The sequence below is a fragment of the Lygodium microphyllum genome, chromosome 20 (assembly GCF_053477565.2).
Source record: "Lygodium microphyllum isolate KBCC chromosome 20, Lygodium_microphyllum_v1.1.10, whole genome shotgun sequence".
Lineage (NCBI taxonomy): Eukaryota > Viridiplantae > Streptophyta > Polypodiopsida > Schizaeales > Lygodiaceae > Lygodium > Lygodium microphyllum.
This window is the reverse complement of record NC_141154.1, coordinates 82,378,646-82,392,760: the sequence shown is the minus strand read 5'-3', so window position 1 is coordinate 82,392,760 and position 14,115 is coordinate 82,378,646. Positions and strand designations below refer to the sequence as shown.

Here is a 14,115-nt window from a genome sequence, read left to right as displayed (position 1 = left end):
GCCGTTGGTGTATCCCGTCACGTGCTCTTGACTACCTGCGTCGCCTGAGATGCGTGTACTCTAACCAGCCCGTCAGCTGAATCTACATCCACTTGATAGTCGCTTGCTCCGCCAGCTATCCACTTGACAATCGCCTATCTCTCTCGCTTCACTACGACCAGTTGCTGCCTATCCAACTCATGCCTAACTTTCCTCGAGCAGTGTGCACTCCTTATGCTCTAATACTAGTTTGATGGCAGATGCACAAGGATCGAGATAGAGTGCAGATCACATTGAGTGTAGAGTTCAGAGTAGGGAGAGTGAGCTGAAAGAGTGAGAGCACGACACACAGTGTTTGGTACAATGACGAGATGCACCACTTTAGGTTTTGATAATATATATATAAAGCACAAGTGTAAGGGTGTGTGCACACCCGAACACTGTAAAAAGCATGTGAGCCTTTATTCCCAATACCCAAGGAAAAGATGTAGCCTTTGTGAGACTACTAGGTGTCAAGATTTCCAGTTCAATCTAAATTAGTATACCTTTGCACAAGCAAACCATGAGCATATGTCAAACCATAAGAAAAAGTACACCAAACACACACATACAAGCAATCCAATGTGACACTTTTGGTGAATTGAAATATTGAATAAGTAAAGAAACAAAATATGCAAAATCTAGTCTTAGTATGAATCAACCAAAGAAGTTTTCCTACAATGGATCTTATCGAAGGGCTGACCTAGGGAATCCTTAGATAAGTTGACAATGTGGTCAAGTGACATAGGCACAAGACATGTATGATTACTACAATACTATTCCACTAACCAGAGGCCATACTTCTACTGTGAGTCAGAAATACTATCTCCAAATCAAACCACCTCCATCCCCAAGGAAATAAGATAACTTTTCAAGGTCAATCGTCTCAAATGTGGAACAAAGCTGGCCTTAATATCTACTAAGGGCCCCATGCAATCTTCAAGTCAAATAATTGCCATCACTTGTAACTATGCCCTATAGAGAGGCATTGTCCCTATACAAGCTTGTTCATGGGCAAGTGCAACCCTACAAATAGGCAAATAGTTATGAAACACAGCAGACTTGTAGTGTTGACTTGAACGTTGCAGATTTGGCACGCATGGTAGATCTAATTCATGATTTGCAAGGTGACACATGAGGGGCTCTTGCAATAGCAAATTAGGGTGACTGTATAGAACTACATACTTCTAGTTTCAGGTCAGCTTGTGTTCTTCTTGAGTGTGGTCTGTTTTGGGTTGCTTCGAGCATAGATATGCATGCATCGTTTGGTATACATATGGATTTTCTTGATCAACAAATTTGAGAAGGGAGAGAAAAAGAATTGGACTCTAATGTTGAGACTTTGGCCAAGGATTTTCATGAGCTAGTGGAAGGAGATGAGATGGGTAAACTTTGCGAGATGGGGAGTGATTCTCCAGTTTTTGGTGCTCTAGAGATGCCTCAACAAGGTGCATCTATTTCCCACTCGTAGACAAATTAGTCTTTTCAGTATATGCTACCACATGCTAACAATCTCATGAATGACTATATGCATGTAAATGAAGAAAAAGTGAACTCTTTATTGGACAATGACCATGTACTGGCTACCTTTGGGATAGAAATAGTATTACAGCGGATTGCTGCCTTCCATGAGAGGGCAGCTATCTTTTATTTCACGAGGGCACCCTTAATTACCATTAGAGCATGGCCACAATCAATGCTTTTGAGTGATGATGTGCATTAGAATAATGATAGTGAGCATGTGTGAGATCCTCTTGTTGAGGATATTTATGATGGAATGAAAGGATTCTTTGAGGTCCTCTTTCGTGCTTTAGATGCTCGTGGATGGTCTGTTGGTTCATGTGGTTCCATGGAGGCCCATGGATGAGTTTTAGGATATTCTTGGGCAGGTCTCTCCAATTTTGATGAAAGTGGTTAATTTCCCTTTTCACCTTTGGTGGCTCCTTCCTTTGTCTTTGAGGTCTCTTGGACAAGTTTTGGTGGAGCCTCATTTGGCTTCTTGTAATAGAAATAGAGCGTGCTTGCTTTGGGATATGAGAAAACCTTGGCCCAATAAAATTTGTTTTAAGGCTCTAGGGTTTCATGCATTGGTTTATGAGCCGAAGTGGGGGACTTTTGCTGGATATTGATTCAGATGTGGCAAATTGGCTCATTTTATTTGTAAATATGATCATAATCTTGAGGTTTTTGAGTGTTTTCTAGGTCCTAAGGTGGATATGGAGCATGAGCCCTAAGATGTGTCATGGCAACAATGTGTTTCTTCCCCTATGCCCCTTGGTCTACATGGAAATGGAAATAAAGATTCACTTTAGGTTGTGCTTGAGGGGGACTTGAGGGCAAGCCTCAAGTTGCCTTTTAGGAACATGCATCTAAGCATGCTTCTTGGGTCATTGTGGTCAAACGCCATGCTTGTCAAGAACCCTGTTTGACTCCTATGCATCCAACTTTTGGTAATATCTCTCAATCTTTTCAACACACAAGGGTAAGGGATTGTATTCTAAGCCCCAATTGTCTCGAATGCATGAAGTTAGAGTGGTTGATAAAGGTGCTTATGATTCTACATTCAGATTTGATGCTTGTGGGCAGATCTTGTGGATGTGATTTGTAGTGATATAGAGAGATTTCAAGTTGCTAAATTTGTGGATGTAAAAGGGAAGTAGTGTTTCCATAGTTCTTTCCTCTTTGTTCATTATGAGAATTGTTTTATAAAATGTCAAAAGGGTTTCATTGGGAAGTAAGCATTGTAGATTGTGGACGACTGCTTTTGCTTGTAATTTCGATTTTTTGTGGGTTGTGGAGCATAATAAATCGAGAGTTATGTTGGTTATTTATTCTTCATTGCAGCCGTCATTGGTTCATTAGGATGTTCAAGGTAGATTCATGGTTGTGCAGATTATGTATGAAGGGGAGGCTCTATGGTTGGTAGGTGTGTATGCACCTAGTTCTTCATCAACTTTCGAAAGATTTGTAGTGCCTCGTTATGGCTTGCCATCGAGGGTCTGTTATTGGTGACTTTAAATTTTATGTGTTTGCAGACTTGGCGAATTCATCTCGCTTTTTTAATGGCCCATAAGGGTTTTTATTATGGGTGACTTCAATATTTGTGTGCCCGTGGACTAGGTGACTTCACCTCACTCTTTTATGGATGTTCATGAGTGTCAAGTATGGGATGCTTTGGCAGCCATGTCATTGAAACAAGACATGTAGTCTTGGCTCCATTCTTCTCAATTTGAAATCAATCTCTTCATTATTTGGATACTTGGGCTAGATTGGATGGGATGTACATTTGCTAGAGTGATTCATTTTTTCTAGCAATGATTGACATGAGGGTAGAGAGATAGCATGTTCTTTCTAATTATTATCCCTTGGTTTTCAAAATGACGCATCAATCAGTGTATGCCTTCAAGATCGTGCTTGCTCATTTGCCTTTGCATTTCAGTTAGTCTTTTCTGTTGCACGATCAATTCTTGGGGTGTGTGTGGCAACCAATTGCTTCATTTGGCATGCAAGGTTTGTCCAAGGGTATAGATGCATGGCGTATTTTTAGGGATAATGCACACGCTTTGTCTTGACAATATGGTATTCAATATGCATTTGCTTTTTGAGCTGAATTGCAGCATTTGCAATCCTTGTTGGAACATTTCGTGTCTATGCAACATGTAGGGGATACCTTCGATGAATTGCTTACATATTTTGAATGGTTGAAATGCAAAGTCCAAACTCTTCGAGGAATATGCTAAATATAAATTGTTGGCCTGTCTAGATGCTTTGCATGATAATAACTGTGAGACTCCATTTCTTTTCTCATTTATGCCAAAAATATACTCGAAAGGATATTGTGTGTTTGATGAATGAGGAGCATGATATGGTTACTGAGCTTGGATTTATTATTCAGATGTGCCTTAAGTACTACAAATCTTTGTTGGGTTCGCATGAAGTTCTTTCTAATGTTGTTTAGTTTGCTCATCAGTATATTTGTGACATGGTTGGAGATCAAATCAAGCATGAATGAGCAGATTTGATGGAGGTGGATATTACTAAGGTTGAAGTGGAGATGCATTGTTCCATTTACCAAATATGAAAGCCCTGGTTGGAATGGTCTCCCAAATGAATTATTTTCAACCCATGTTGAACATCTTAAGGATCCACTGATACACCTCTGCCAGAATGTATGGAGATTTGGTTCAATGCCTTCAGATTGGAAGATTGTCGTTATGCATTTGCTGCCCAAGGTTCCTTCCTTGTGCACCTAGAAGCAATGGAGACCCATTTCTGTTATGGGTTCCTTGTACAAAGTCTTTTCGTAAATCATCGCCGATAGATTTCAGAAAGTGTTTATGCAGTCAATTCATCTATGTCAGTATGGTTCACCATTCCATTGAAGGATGAAACATCTTGCATAATTATTTTGAATGTTTAGATGGGGATTGATTATGCCAAAGCCTCTAGTCAATAGGTTGTTATGATCCAACTAGATGCTGAAAAGGATTTCAATCATGTTAGCTCTTTTTCTCTATAGCAATTGATGTCTGCCATGGCTTTTGATCCTTAGATGACTCCTCTTATTGACACCATGAGCTGGGATGCCATGGCACATATTGTGCTTAATGGGCGGGGGGGTGGGAGGGGGCGTCACATATGAGATTGCTTGTTTCATTTTCTTCATCAAGGATGCTCTCTTAGACCTTTATTGTTCACATTGGTTACTCACTAAATCCTCTCTTTGTTAAATAGGTTGGCTGACGATGGTGAGATTATTGGTTTAACTTTCCCTAGGGGTACTCAACTTTTGGGTCAATCACTGGTAGACAATTCCTTTATGTTTCTTAAGGATGACCGGACCAATGTAAATATATTTTGTTTGATTGGCTGATGATGGTGAGATCATTGGTTTAACTTTTCCTAGGGGTGCTCAACTTTTGGGTCAATCACTGGTAGAAAATTCCTTTATGTTTCTTAAGGATGACTAGACCAATGTGAATAGGGCAATGGCTGTTTGGATTCTGTCTGGTTTGGCTTTAGGGCTTCATATCAATGCTCAGAAATCTACATTGATTTCTTGTACCTAGATAGGTTTGCAAGATTTGGGCTAGTAGGGAGTGGTTGTTTCTAAAGGTGAAATTGCTCGGTAGTTGAATTATCCCATTGCTATGGATGTGGCTCCTCGGGCCTTATTTGATTGGATATCTTCTCAAGGTCATGACAAGTTTATGTATTAGAAATCACAAGGCTGGCCTCTTCATGTGTGGCTGAAAGTGGCACAATCCATCATGATCAGTATGGTCTCATATTTTTTGCCCTTCCTTCCCTAGACCAAGAAGTCCCTTCGGAATAGGTGGCAGCCCATTTGCTTTATGTTGTGGAAAAGGAAAGGAAATTGTCTGGGTTAGGGTGTGGATATCTTGGCAACATGTTACTTCTCCAAAATAGTTCGTGAGGCTGTTTTGTTGGATGTCAATCTCCATATGATGGCTTTGAGATTGGCACTTTTGCAAGCTCTATTTGTGTAGAGTCATCCTTGGATTGATGTTGCAAATTTTTCAATTGAGGAAACTTGTATCTCCCATGGTTATACTCTTACTTGGCTTCTTGTTATCATGTCTTGAATTTGATGTGGCCTCTTTAAACTTGATAGTCATTTCTCCTTACTCATCTGATTGGCTCCTAGTAGATGATTGACACTTTTGCAAGCTCTACGTGTGCAAAGTCATCCTTGGATTGATGCTGCAAATTTTTTATTTGAGGAGACTAGTATCTCCCATGGCTATACTCTTATTTGGGCTCCTTGCCGTCATGTTCTAAATTTGATGCGGCCTCTTTAAATTTCATAGTCCTTTCTGCTTACTCATTTCATTGACTCCTAGTAGGTGATACATGGCTTTATAGTTTGGTGTCCTGATCTCCAAAAGAAGGCTAAATCATTACAAGCAGAAGTGATGCCCACTTCCAGACTACTAGATTGGCTGATAAAGATTTGTATCGGATAAATTTAATTGGATGGCTAGATTGGGGCTGCAGATTATATGTGATGTGGTCATTCCTAGTCAACCTTATCTTTATTCTTTCTGTTGTATTCATTAGTACTTCTAGGTGCCTAGAGGGTATAGCCAAATTCGGTCAACCTTGCAAGAGTAGCTTCAATGGTGTACTCCGTTGCTTGCTTTTCAGCCTTCTTCCACTTGGCAATATTGGGCATTTGTGAAACCAGACAATTTTCTAAAAAGGTTGGAAAGTCAGATTTACCATAAGATGAGGATAAGAGATGGGTCATTGAGAAAGCCAATAAAGTTTGGCATGTTTGGGATAGCAAAGAGAAGTGGCGGGACATATTACTTCAACTTTGGAAGTGCAAGATTCCTTATCAGGGAAAGTTTGTCATATGCAAGTTGCTTATTAGGAGGTCCTTCCACTAGGGATGTGCTACATGCTCGGAAGATTTCCTGTGGCCGTTGTATCTTTTTCACCACATGTGATGCATAGTATGGAGGAGTTTTGGAAACGGGGGAAATAGAAACGAGAAAAACCGGAGTTTCGGAGTTTTGGAGTTTTGGCCAAATTTTGGAAACGGGGAAACGACGTTTCGGATTGTACCTAAAATAAATACAGTTCTATGTGGATATGTAAATATACAACAACATGTATCCAAATTTCATACAAAACTTTGAGTCTTCATGTCATATAATTGAAATCATGATTCATTACACATGTCACAACTCACGAGTAAAGATTGAAGAGTCAAGACTCGATGGCTGAAACTTAAGACAACTTAACACAATTAAGACTTAATTTTCAAAACTTAACGCAACAAAATGAATTATAATTTATGACTCGCGAATCATCTATGATCTAAAGAGCAATGAAGAGTGACATCAAGAACAGTGGAGACTGACATCAAGAACAATGGAACAAGAATCAAGATGCATAATAAGTGAAATCAAGATACAATGATACATGTAACTATATCATGTGAATAATCTGTTAAAACTCCAAAGGCCAGTGAGCATTGAGTACTGTGTACTAGTCTCTAGACTCTAGTAACTATTGAGTAATAAGTATCAACATCAATGAACAATTGGTAATTGTAGTCTAGACAACAAGGCCTGATGTCTTTGTTAGGAATGCATGCCAAGTGGTCTTTCATGCGCGTTATGCTCCTTGATTTCTCCAACCCACAATAGTTGCACCGCCACTTCTTTGATCCGCCGGAGCCCTCGTATCCCTTGATTGGAGTGACATGCCTCCAATATGGATCCGACGCCATGATTAAACTTTAGGTAATGGGAAGAAGAAGAAGAAGAAGAGGACGAGGAGGATGAGGAGGTGGAGGAGGGAGTTGGAGTGCCCCAAAGCGAACCGTAGGATACCAAAACGCCGGTTCGCCATTTCCGTTTTGGTCCAAAACGGCCGGTTTGTTTTGGCAGCCTCGAAATGCCGTTTCGGGGTACTATGATGTGATGAGACCTCAATTCATCTTTTCATCTCTTGCCCTGTTGCGAGAAAGATTTGGAGCTTTATTTTCCATGTTTGGACATTGGTGACACAACAACGAACAATGATCCACTCTTGGGTCATGGGGAAGATGCCTTCTTTGACTACTTTGCTGCAGCTAACCAAATCATTGTTGCCTTTAACATTTTTTTAGATGGGCTGCTCTTTGGCATATTTGGCGCACCCATAATGTCTTTATCTTTTATTCGGCCTTGGGTATCCATGGTTATGTGGCTTGTGTTCAAGGATTACCTGTTATGGCAGATTTCTTCCATGGTTTCAGCTGACGTGGTCCTCCCTCAAGTTCTTGCTCCATGGCTGCATATTGTTTGCTCCACTCTTGTTGTGCCCTCCACATGATACTTGTGTTTTGTGTTTTGGTAGCCCTTTGGCTTTACTTTTTTTTTTTGGTGGTTTTCATTGGCTGGCCAAAAGGCATGATGTAAATATTCTTATTTAATTTAAGTTTCATCTATGTGTGTGTGTGAATGATAGATTGAGGCTTCGTATCCAGAGCACCCTATGCATCTAGCAAGGGCATGATATTTTCACATGCGTATTTTGGATGGAGGCAAGCAAAAAGATGATAGGTCTAACAATTGTTATCATGCAAAGTATCCAAATAGGCTAGCAGTTTATATATTATATATTGCTCATCTTGAAGAGTGTGGACTCTACATTTCAACCACTCAGAATAAGTGGCAAATTCATTAGAAGTATCCCCAACCTCTTGCAAGCTTACAAGATACTCGAGTAGGGATTGCAATATTGCAATTCGGCTCTAAAAGCAAATGCTGGCTGAATTCCATATTCTCAAGACAATGTGCACGTATTCTCTCTAAAAATCAACCAAGCATCCATTCCCATAGATAGGATTTGTCTGCAAAAAAAGCAATCAATTGTTACATATACTTAGAAAATTCATGCAACAAAAAAGACTAATTGAATTGCAAGGAAAAACGATCAAGTAGGGCCTTGAAGGCATCCATTGGCTGATGTATCATCTCCAAGATCAAAGATGATGATTTGAAGGAACATGCTATCTCTCCACCCACATATTAAGCATTGGCGGAAGGAAGGAATCGCTTTGGTAAATATACATCCTATCCAATCTAGCCCAAGTACCAAAATGCTAAAGAGAACGGTACATAAATCTTTGCTTGGAAGGATGGAACCAAAACCACATATCTTGTTTCAAGGATGAAGTTGCTAGAGCATCCCAAGCTTGGTGCTTAGGAGCATTCATCATAGAATGAGGGGAAATTACCTACTCTATATGCTCACAAGAATTAAAGTCACCCATCACAAACACTTGATGGGCCATAGAGAGACACAATGGGTCCTCCCAAAGCTGACGATAATCCCAAGTAGTGTTGGATACATATACTCCTACCAACCATTGAACCTTGCCCTCGTACATAATCTTCACTATCATAAATTTGTCTTGAACATTCTTGCAAAGTAGTGATTGCTGAAATGAAGAACGAATGGCCAGCATTACCCTGGGGCGTGGATCTATGAGGAGCATGACCACCAAAAAAATGTGTTTTTCCTTTTATACATAAATGGAATCGGACATTGAGTGCTGCTTGTATTCCGCTACACAAAAAACATCCCAATTACCATTACTACTAGACAAAACACCCTTGCGATTCCATAATGTCAATCTCGTGATATACAAGCAAGTGAAAACTATTGCCGTAGTGCTTTTCCTTTAGCATTTGCAAATTTACTTGCTTGGAATCTTCTCATCTCACTATGAATTACATCCACAAGATCAACCCTCTTCAAACCAGTAATTGTGGATTGAGAAGGATATTACTATTGCTAATTACAAAAAGCATATTTGGAAGCAAGCAACCTGCTTTGAGAGTCTAACCACAAAGTAGAATCATTACTTCTATCAGCCACGCCTACATATGGTGTGTTGGACGATTGAGCCTTAGAATAAAATCCTTAGCCTTTTTATTGAAAAGTGTGAGTGGCCGTCGGCGCATGGGAGCTGAACGGGGTTCTTGGTGAGCATGGTGCTGTACCACAGTCACCCAAGGAGCTTCCTTTGAAGCTTGTTCTTGAGAGGTAAGGTGAGGCTCACCTCAGGACTATCATTTTGCAAATCTTTAAACCCATTTTGCCCAATATAGGTGGAAGAGGAGATACATATTGCAGTTAAGACAAAGCTTGAGACTTATACATGTGCATATGCATCTCTATCTAAGGATCCGCTAGATGCTATGATATCTTATGATCTTGATTACATTGTGGTATAAAATGACCTAACTGACCAATTTAAAGCAATGCTCAACAAATATCCCCCATTTCAACTCATAAACCAAGGCATGTAAACCAAGAGGCTCAAAACATATTTTAATGAGACAAGGTTTTCTTGTATCTCATAGTAGGAAATCTCTATTTCTATTACGGGACTCTAAACGAGGTTCCTCCAAAACTTGTCCAAGTGAGCATATAACTAAAGAGGAGCCTCCAAAGATGTGAAGGAAAGTTTATGACCTCTAGTCAAATGGGACATGCTTGCCTTAAAATATCTTGAAATTTCCCTAGGGGCCACCATGGGACCACATGAACTAATTGACCATCCAAAAACAAAGAGATGTTTTACATTGTCTGAGCACGAGTGTTCAGGGTATGAAAGAGAGCCCCAAAGAACCCTTTTCACCCATTGTAAATATCCTAAACAAGAGAAGTCCATGAGAACATCAATATGGCTTCATTAAGGGACGAAGTATTTTGCATAATATTCTAAATGTTCAATTGGGGATAGATTTTAAAGCCTTTGGCCAGCAAGTTGTTATGATTCAGCTGGACATTGAAAAGGTTTTGACCATGTTAGGTGGTCTTTCTTCTTGGCAGTTAATGACTATCATGAGTTTTGTTCCTTGCATGATTTCTCTTATTGATACAATTGGTTATAATGCAGTGGCATGCATAGTGCTGCTTAATGGAGGGGGATAATTGATGAGTTGCTCTCACTTGCTCACTTCTTCAGGGATGCTGTCTTAGTCCTTTGTTGTTTGCATTGATGACTCATCCTATACTCTTTCTACTGCAGAAGTTGGGCATTGATGGGAAAATCATTGCTTTGGCTCTTCCAAGTCGAGCTAAACTTTTGGCTCGCTGATAATCCATTTATGTCTGTTAAGGCTGAGCAATTGAATTTGGTTAGAGCAATGACTATTTGGAGCCTATTTGGTTTAGCTTCAGGCCCCTATATCAATACGCAAAATCCACTATAATCAGTTGTATAGAGAAAGATCTACATGCTTTGGGATGGCAAGGAGGGATTGTTTCTTGTGGTGAGATTACTAGAGATTTGGGTTATCCCATCGGCATGGATATGGCCCCTTATGCTTTGCTTGATTGGATGTCTGTACGCATTCATGATAAGCACATGTATTGGAAATCTCAAGGGGGCCCTCTATGTGCGTGATTTAAATTTCCACAAATGGTTGTGATAAGTATGATCTTCTATTTCCTACCTTCGCTTCCTTGGACAAGAAGTCGTTGCAAGAATTGGTGCAGTCCATCTATTTTATGCTTTGGAAGAAGCAAGGAAATCGTTTGGGTGAAGTATGGGTCTCTTGGCAACATGTTACTATGCCAAAATGGTTGGGCAGTGCTGCCTTGCTGGATGTCAAGATTCATATAAAAAGACTTGTGCTTGTACCCTGTTGCAGTCTTTTTGTTACAACATTATCCTTGGACAGGCATTGCTAGGACTTTTATTGAAGAAATTGGCATGTGACATGGCCATACTAGAATCCAGGCCTCATGGTGGTGGAATGTTCTAAATTTGAGTCAAACAGTCCAAAAAGGAGGCTAATGCCTTGCACATTGAGGTCTTGACCACATCCAGGTTGCTGGACTGGCCTGACAGCACATGGAGTGGGATAAGTTTAATTGGATGGCTAGATTGGGTTTGATGACTGTACAGGATGCTGTCATTCCTGGTCAGTCTCATGTTCATTCTTTCTGCTGTATCTGTTAGTAATTTTGGGTGCCTTGGGGTTACAAGCTGCTTTGGTCAAACTTCAAGGAATGACTTCGGTGGCATTCCCCTTTGCCTGCATTTCAGCCTTCATCCCTATGGTTGGATTGGCCATTTGTGAAACCGGATGATTTTCTGAAACATGCAACCAATCAGATTTACCATAAAATGGTTGAGGACAAGAAATGGGTGATTGATAAAGCAAACAAAGTTTGGTTTGTTTGACATTGCAAAGCTAAGTGGCATGATCGGTTGCTTCACTTGTGGAAGTCTAAGCTTCCCCGCCAAGGGAAAGTTTTCATATGGGGGCTTCTTATTGGGGGTCTTCCTACAGAAGATATGTTGCATGCCCGGAAGATCTTTAATGGTATATGTGTCTTTAATACTACATGTGACAAGACTTCTGCTGATTTTTTAATCTCTTGCCCAGCTGCTAGACAGATCTGGGATTTCATTTCCCAAGTATGGACCTCAGTGACAAGTCAGTGGATGGTGATCCATTCTTGGGCTTGGGGAAAGATGCCATCCATGGCCACTCTGTTTCATTTTATGCAATGGACTTGTCTTTGGCACATGTGGAGGACCCTCAATGCTTTTATTTTTGATTTGGCCTACACATCCATGCTCATGTGGGGCGTGTTTGAGGATCGCCATTATGGCAAATTACTTCCATGGTTTTGGCTAGTTTGATACTTGGAGAGGTGGCTGCTACATGGATGGATATCATTCACACCACCCCCATTGTGCCTGCTTCATGATATGCTTCTTTGTTTCTGTAGCCTTTTTGTTCCATGAGTGTTTGTTGCATGCTTTGGTAATGCTAGGTTGGCCAGATGGCTTGATGTACATATTTCAATTCATTACTTCAAACTTCTTCACCAAAAAAAAAAAAAAAAAAAAAAAAAAAAAAGAACTCCTGTATTGTCAGTCATATAGTTGTGTTTTTGTGTTTCTAGTAATTAATAAAATTACCCTTTATGCAGAGAGAGAGAGAGAGAGAGAGAGACTTTTACGAAAAAAAAAAAGAGAGAGAGAGAGAGAGAGAGAGAGAGAGAGAGAGAGAGAGAGAGTCATCAAATTGTAGAAAATGGCTGTGTTTTGAGCTTTGGAGATGACACCCATGGTCAGCTGGGTTGGAAGGCAGTGACTGATTCAACTCATGAATTTGAAGTGGCAATCTCTGACTATGTGGTTTCCATAAATGCTGGACTAAGCCACTCCCTGGCACTGGCACTTAGTTGCACTAATAGCTCTCAGTACATTCAACAGAAAGAATTAGCTGGTACAGTGCACTCATGGGGCTGGAACGCAGCATTCCAACTGGGCAGGACAGCATGCTCGAATATACCAGGGAAAGTTCATGGACTAGAAGATCAGGTGGTTAAAGTGGATGGTGGCCGTGTGCACTCTCTTGCTGTAACCTTGAAAGGTGAGCTGTGGACTTGGGGAAGTGGAAAGAATGGAAGGCTTGGGCTGGGCAGTTCTAGAGATGAGCAACAGCCTTCTCTTGTAGAAAGCATGGAGGATGTAAAAGTTCAGGAAGCTGTTTGTGGAATGGATCATACTCTTGTTTTAGCAAGTGAAAAGTGATGCTTTACACTACCAGGAGACTAGTGAAACTCAAGGAGAGAGAGGTGCAACATTAGCTTTTTTGTTTTTTGTACAGCCTAACTGGGATTTGGAGTCCGATCTATGTATGAAAATGCTATTTCCAAATTTCTTTGGAAAAATGTTTGAAAGTCATAGTTGGATGGGAATGCATCATACTTACCCAGGTGGTGTTTTTGAGATTAGAAGAAATCTGTATAATTGTGTCAATTTATTCTTATTTTGTCTATATTTCTACTTGAGAAGATTTTAGAGTTGATCCAAGTATTTCTTGAGTATCAGATTCAGCTAGTGGTGCTATGTGCACAGTGCTTGCAGATGTTGTGTCTGCTATGTTAACAGTCAGGATGCTTACTCTTAGTTGCTTATCATATAGTCTGGTCTAAAATAGGCAAGCAAAGCAGAAATATGCAGAGTAAAAGCTAGCCAATAAAAGCATTCTAGTCAGAGTAGTCAGAATCCTTCTCATCTTTCCAGTAGGTAAGATAATTCTACAGGTTCAGAGGAGTTCTGGTATCTTTGGAGCAAATCTTGAATGTGTAATTGGTGGTGGGAAGTAGGTTTGGGTTGATGGGTCTAGCTGCTGGGCAGTCTCAGTAGTAGTGTTTCCAGTAATATGTGTGGATCAGCTAGACTACATTTTCAGTCTATTTATGGGTAATCAATTGAGACATAATTTTTTCTGTCAGTAAAGTGCTCTGTTCTAAAGCTTTCTGAATGGCTTTGGGGAGCATCTGCATGACCAGAATATGTAGTTGCATCCATATATTTCAGCGATTAAATTCTGTGATGTATGCTGGATTTCAGCTTCCTTGAGCAATCTCTCTAGGATCTTTGAGCTCCTGATCTTCAGTCTCCATAATCCTACATCATCCCTCTTATCACGGGTTCCCAGATCAATTGTCAATTTTTTCACCATTGCAGTTCTCTACACATATCTACAGACGACCACCATTTGGTCAGAACATGCTTTTGCTTGCAAGTGAGGTGCATGC

At 40.3% G+C, this 14,115-nt stretch overlaps 1 protein-coding gene across 5 annotated transcripts in view; it reads left to right on the top strand.

The window, feature by feature from the left end:
• RUG2 (Regulator of chromosome condensation (RCC1) family protein) overlaps window positions 1–13,342 on the top strand; it is a 103,780-nt gene extending 90,438 nt beyond the window's left edge. Inside the window, exon 4 of one of the 5 annotated variants that reach the window (XM_087701661.1) lies at window positions 12,555–13,342. In XM_087701661.1, the coding sequence (XP_087557787.1) occupies window positions 12,555–13,102 (548 nt within the window). In that variant the 3' untranslated portion in view covers window positions 13,103–13,342. The remainder of the gene's footprint in view (window positions 1–12,554) is intronic. The other 4 variants (XM_087701663.1, XM_087701660.1, XM_087701665.1 and 1 more) reach the window with 4 other exon arrangements.
• The last annotated feature ends 773 nt before the right edge of the window (window positions 13,343–14,115 follow it).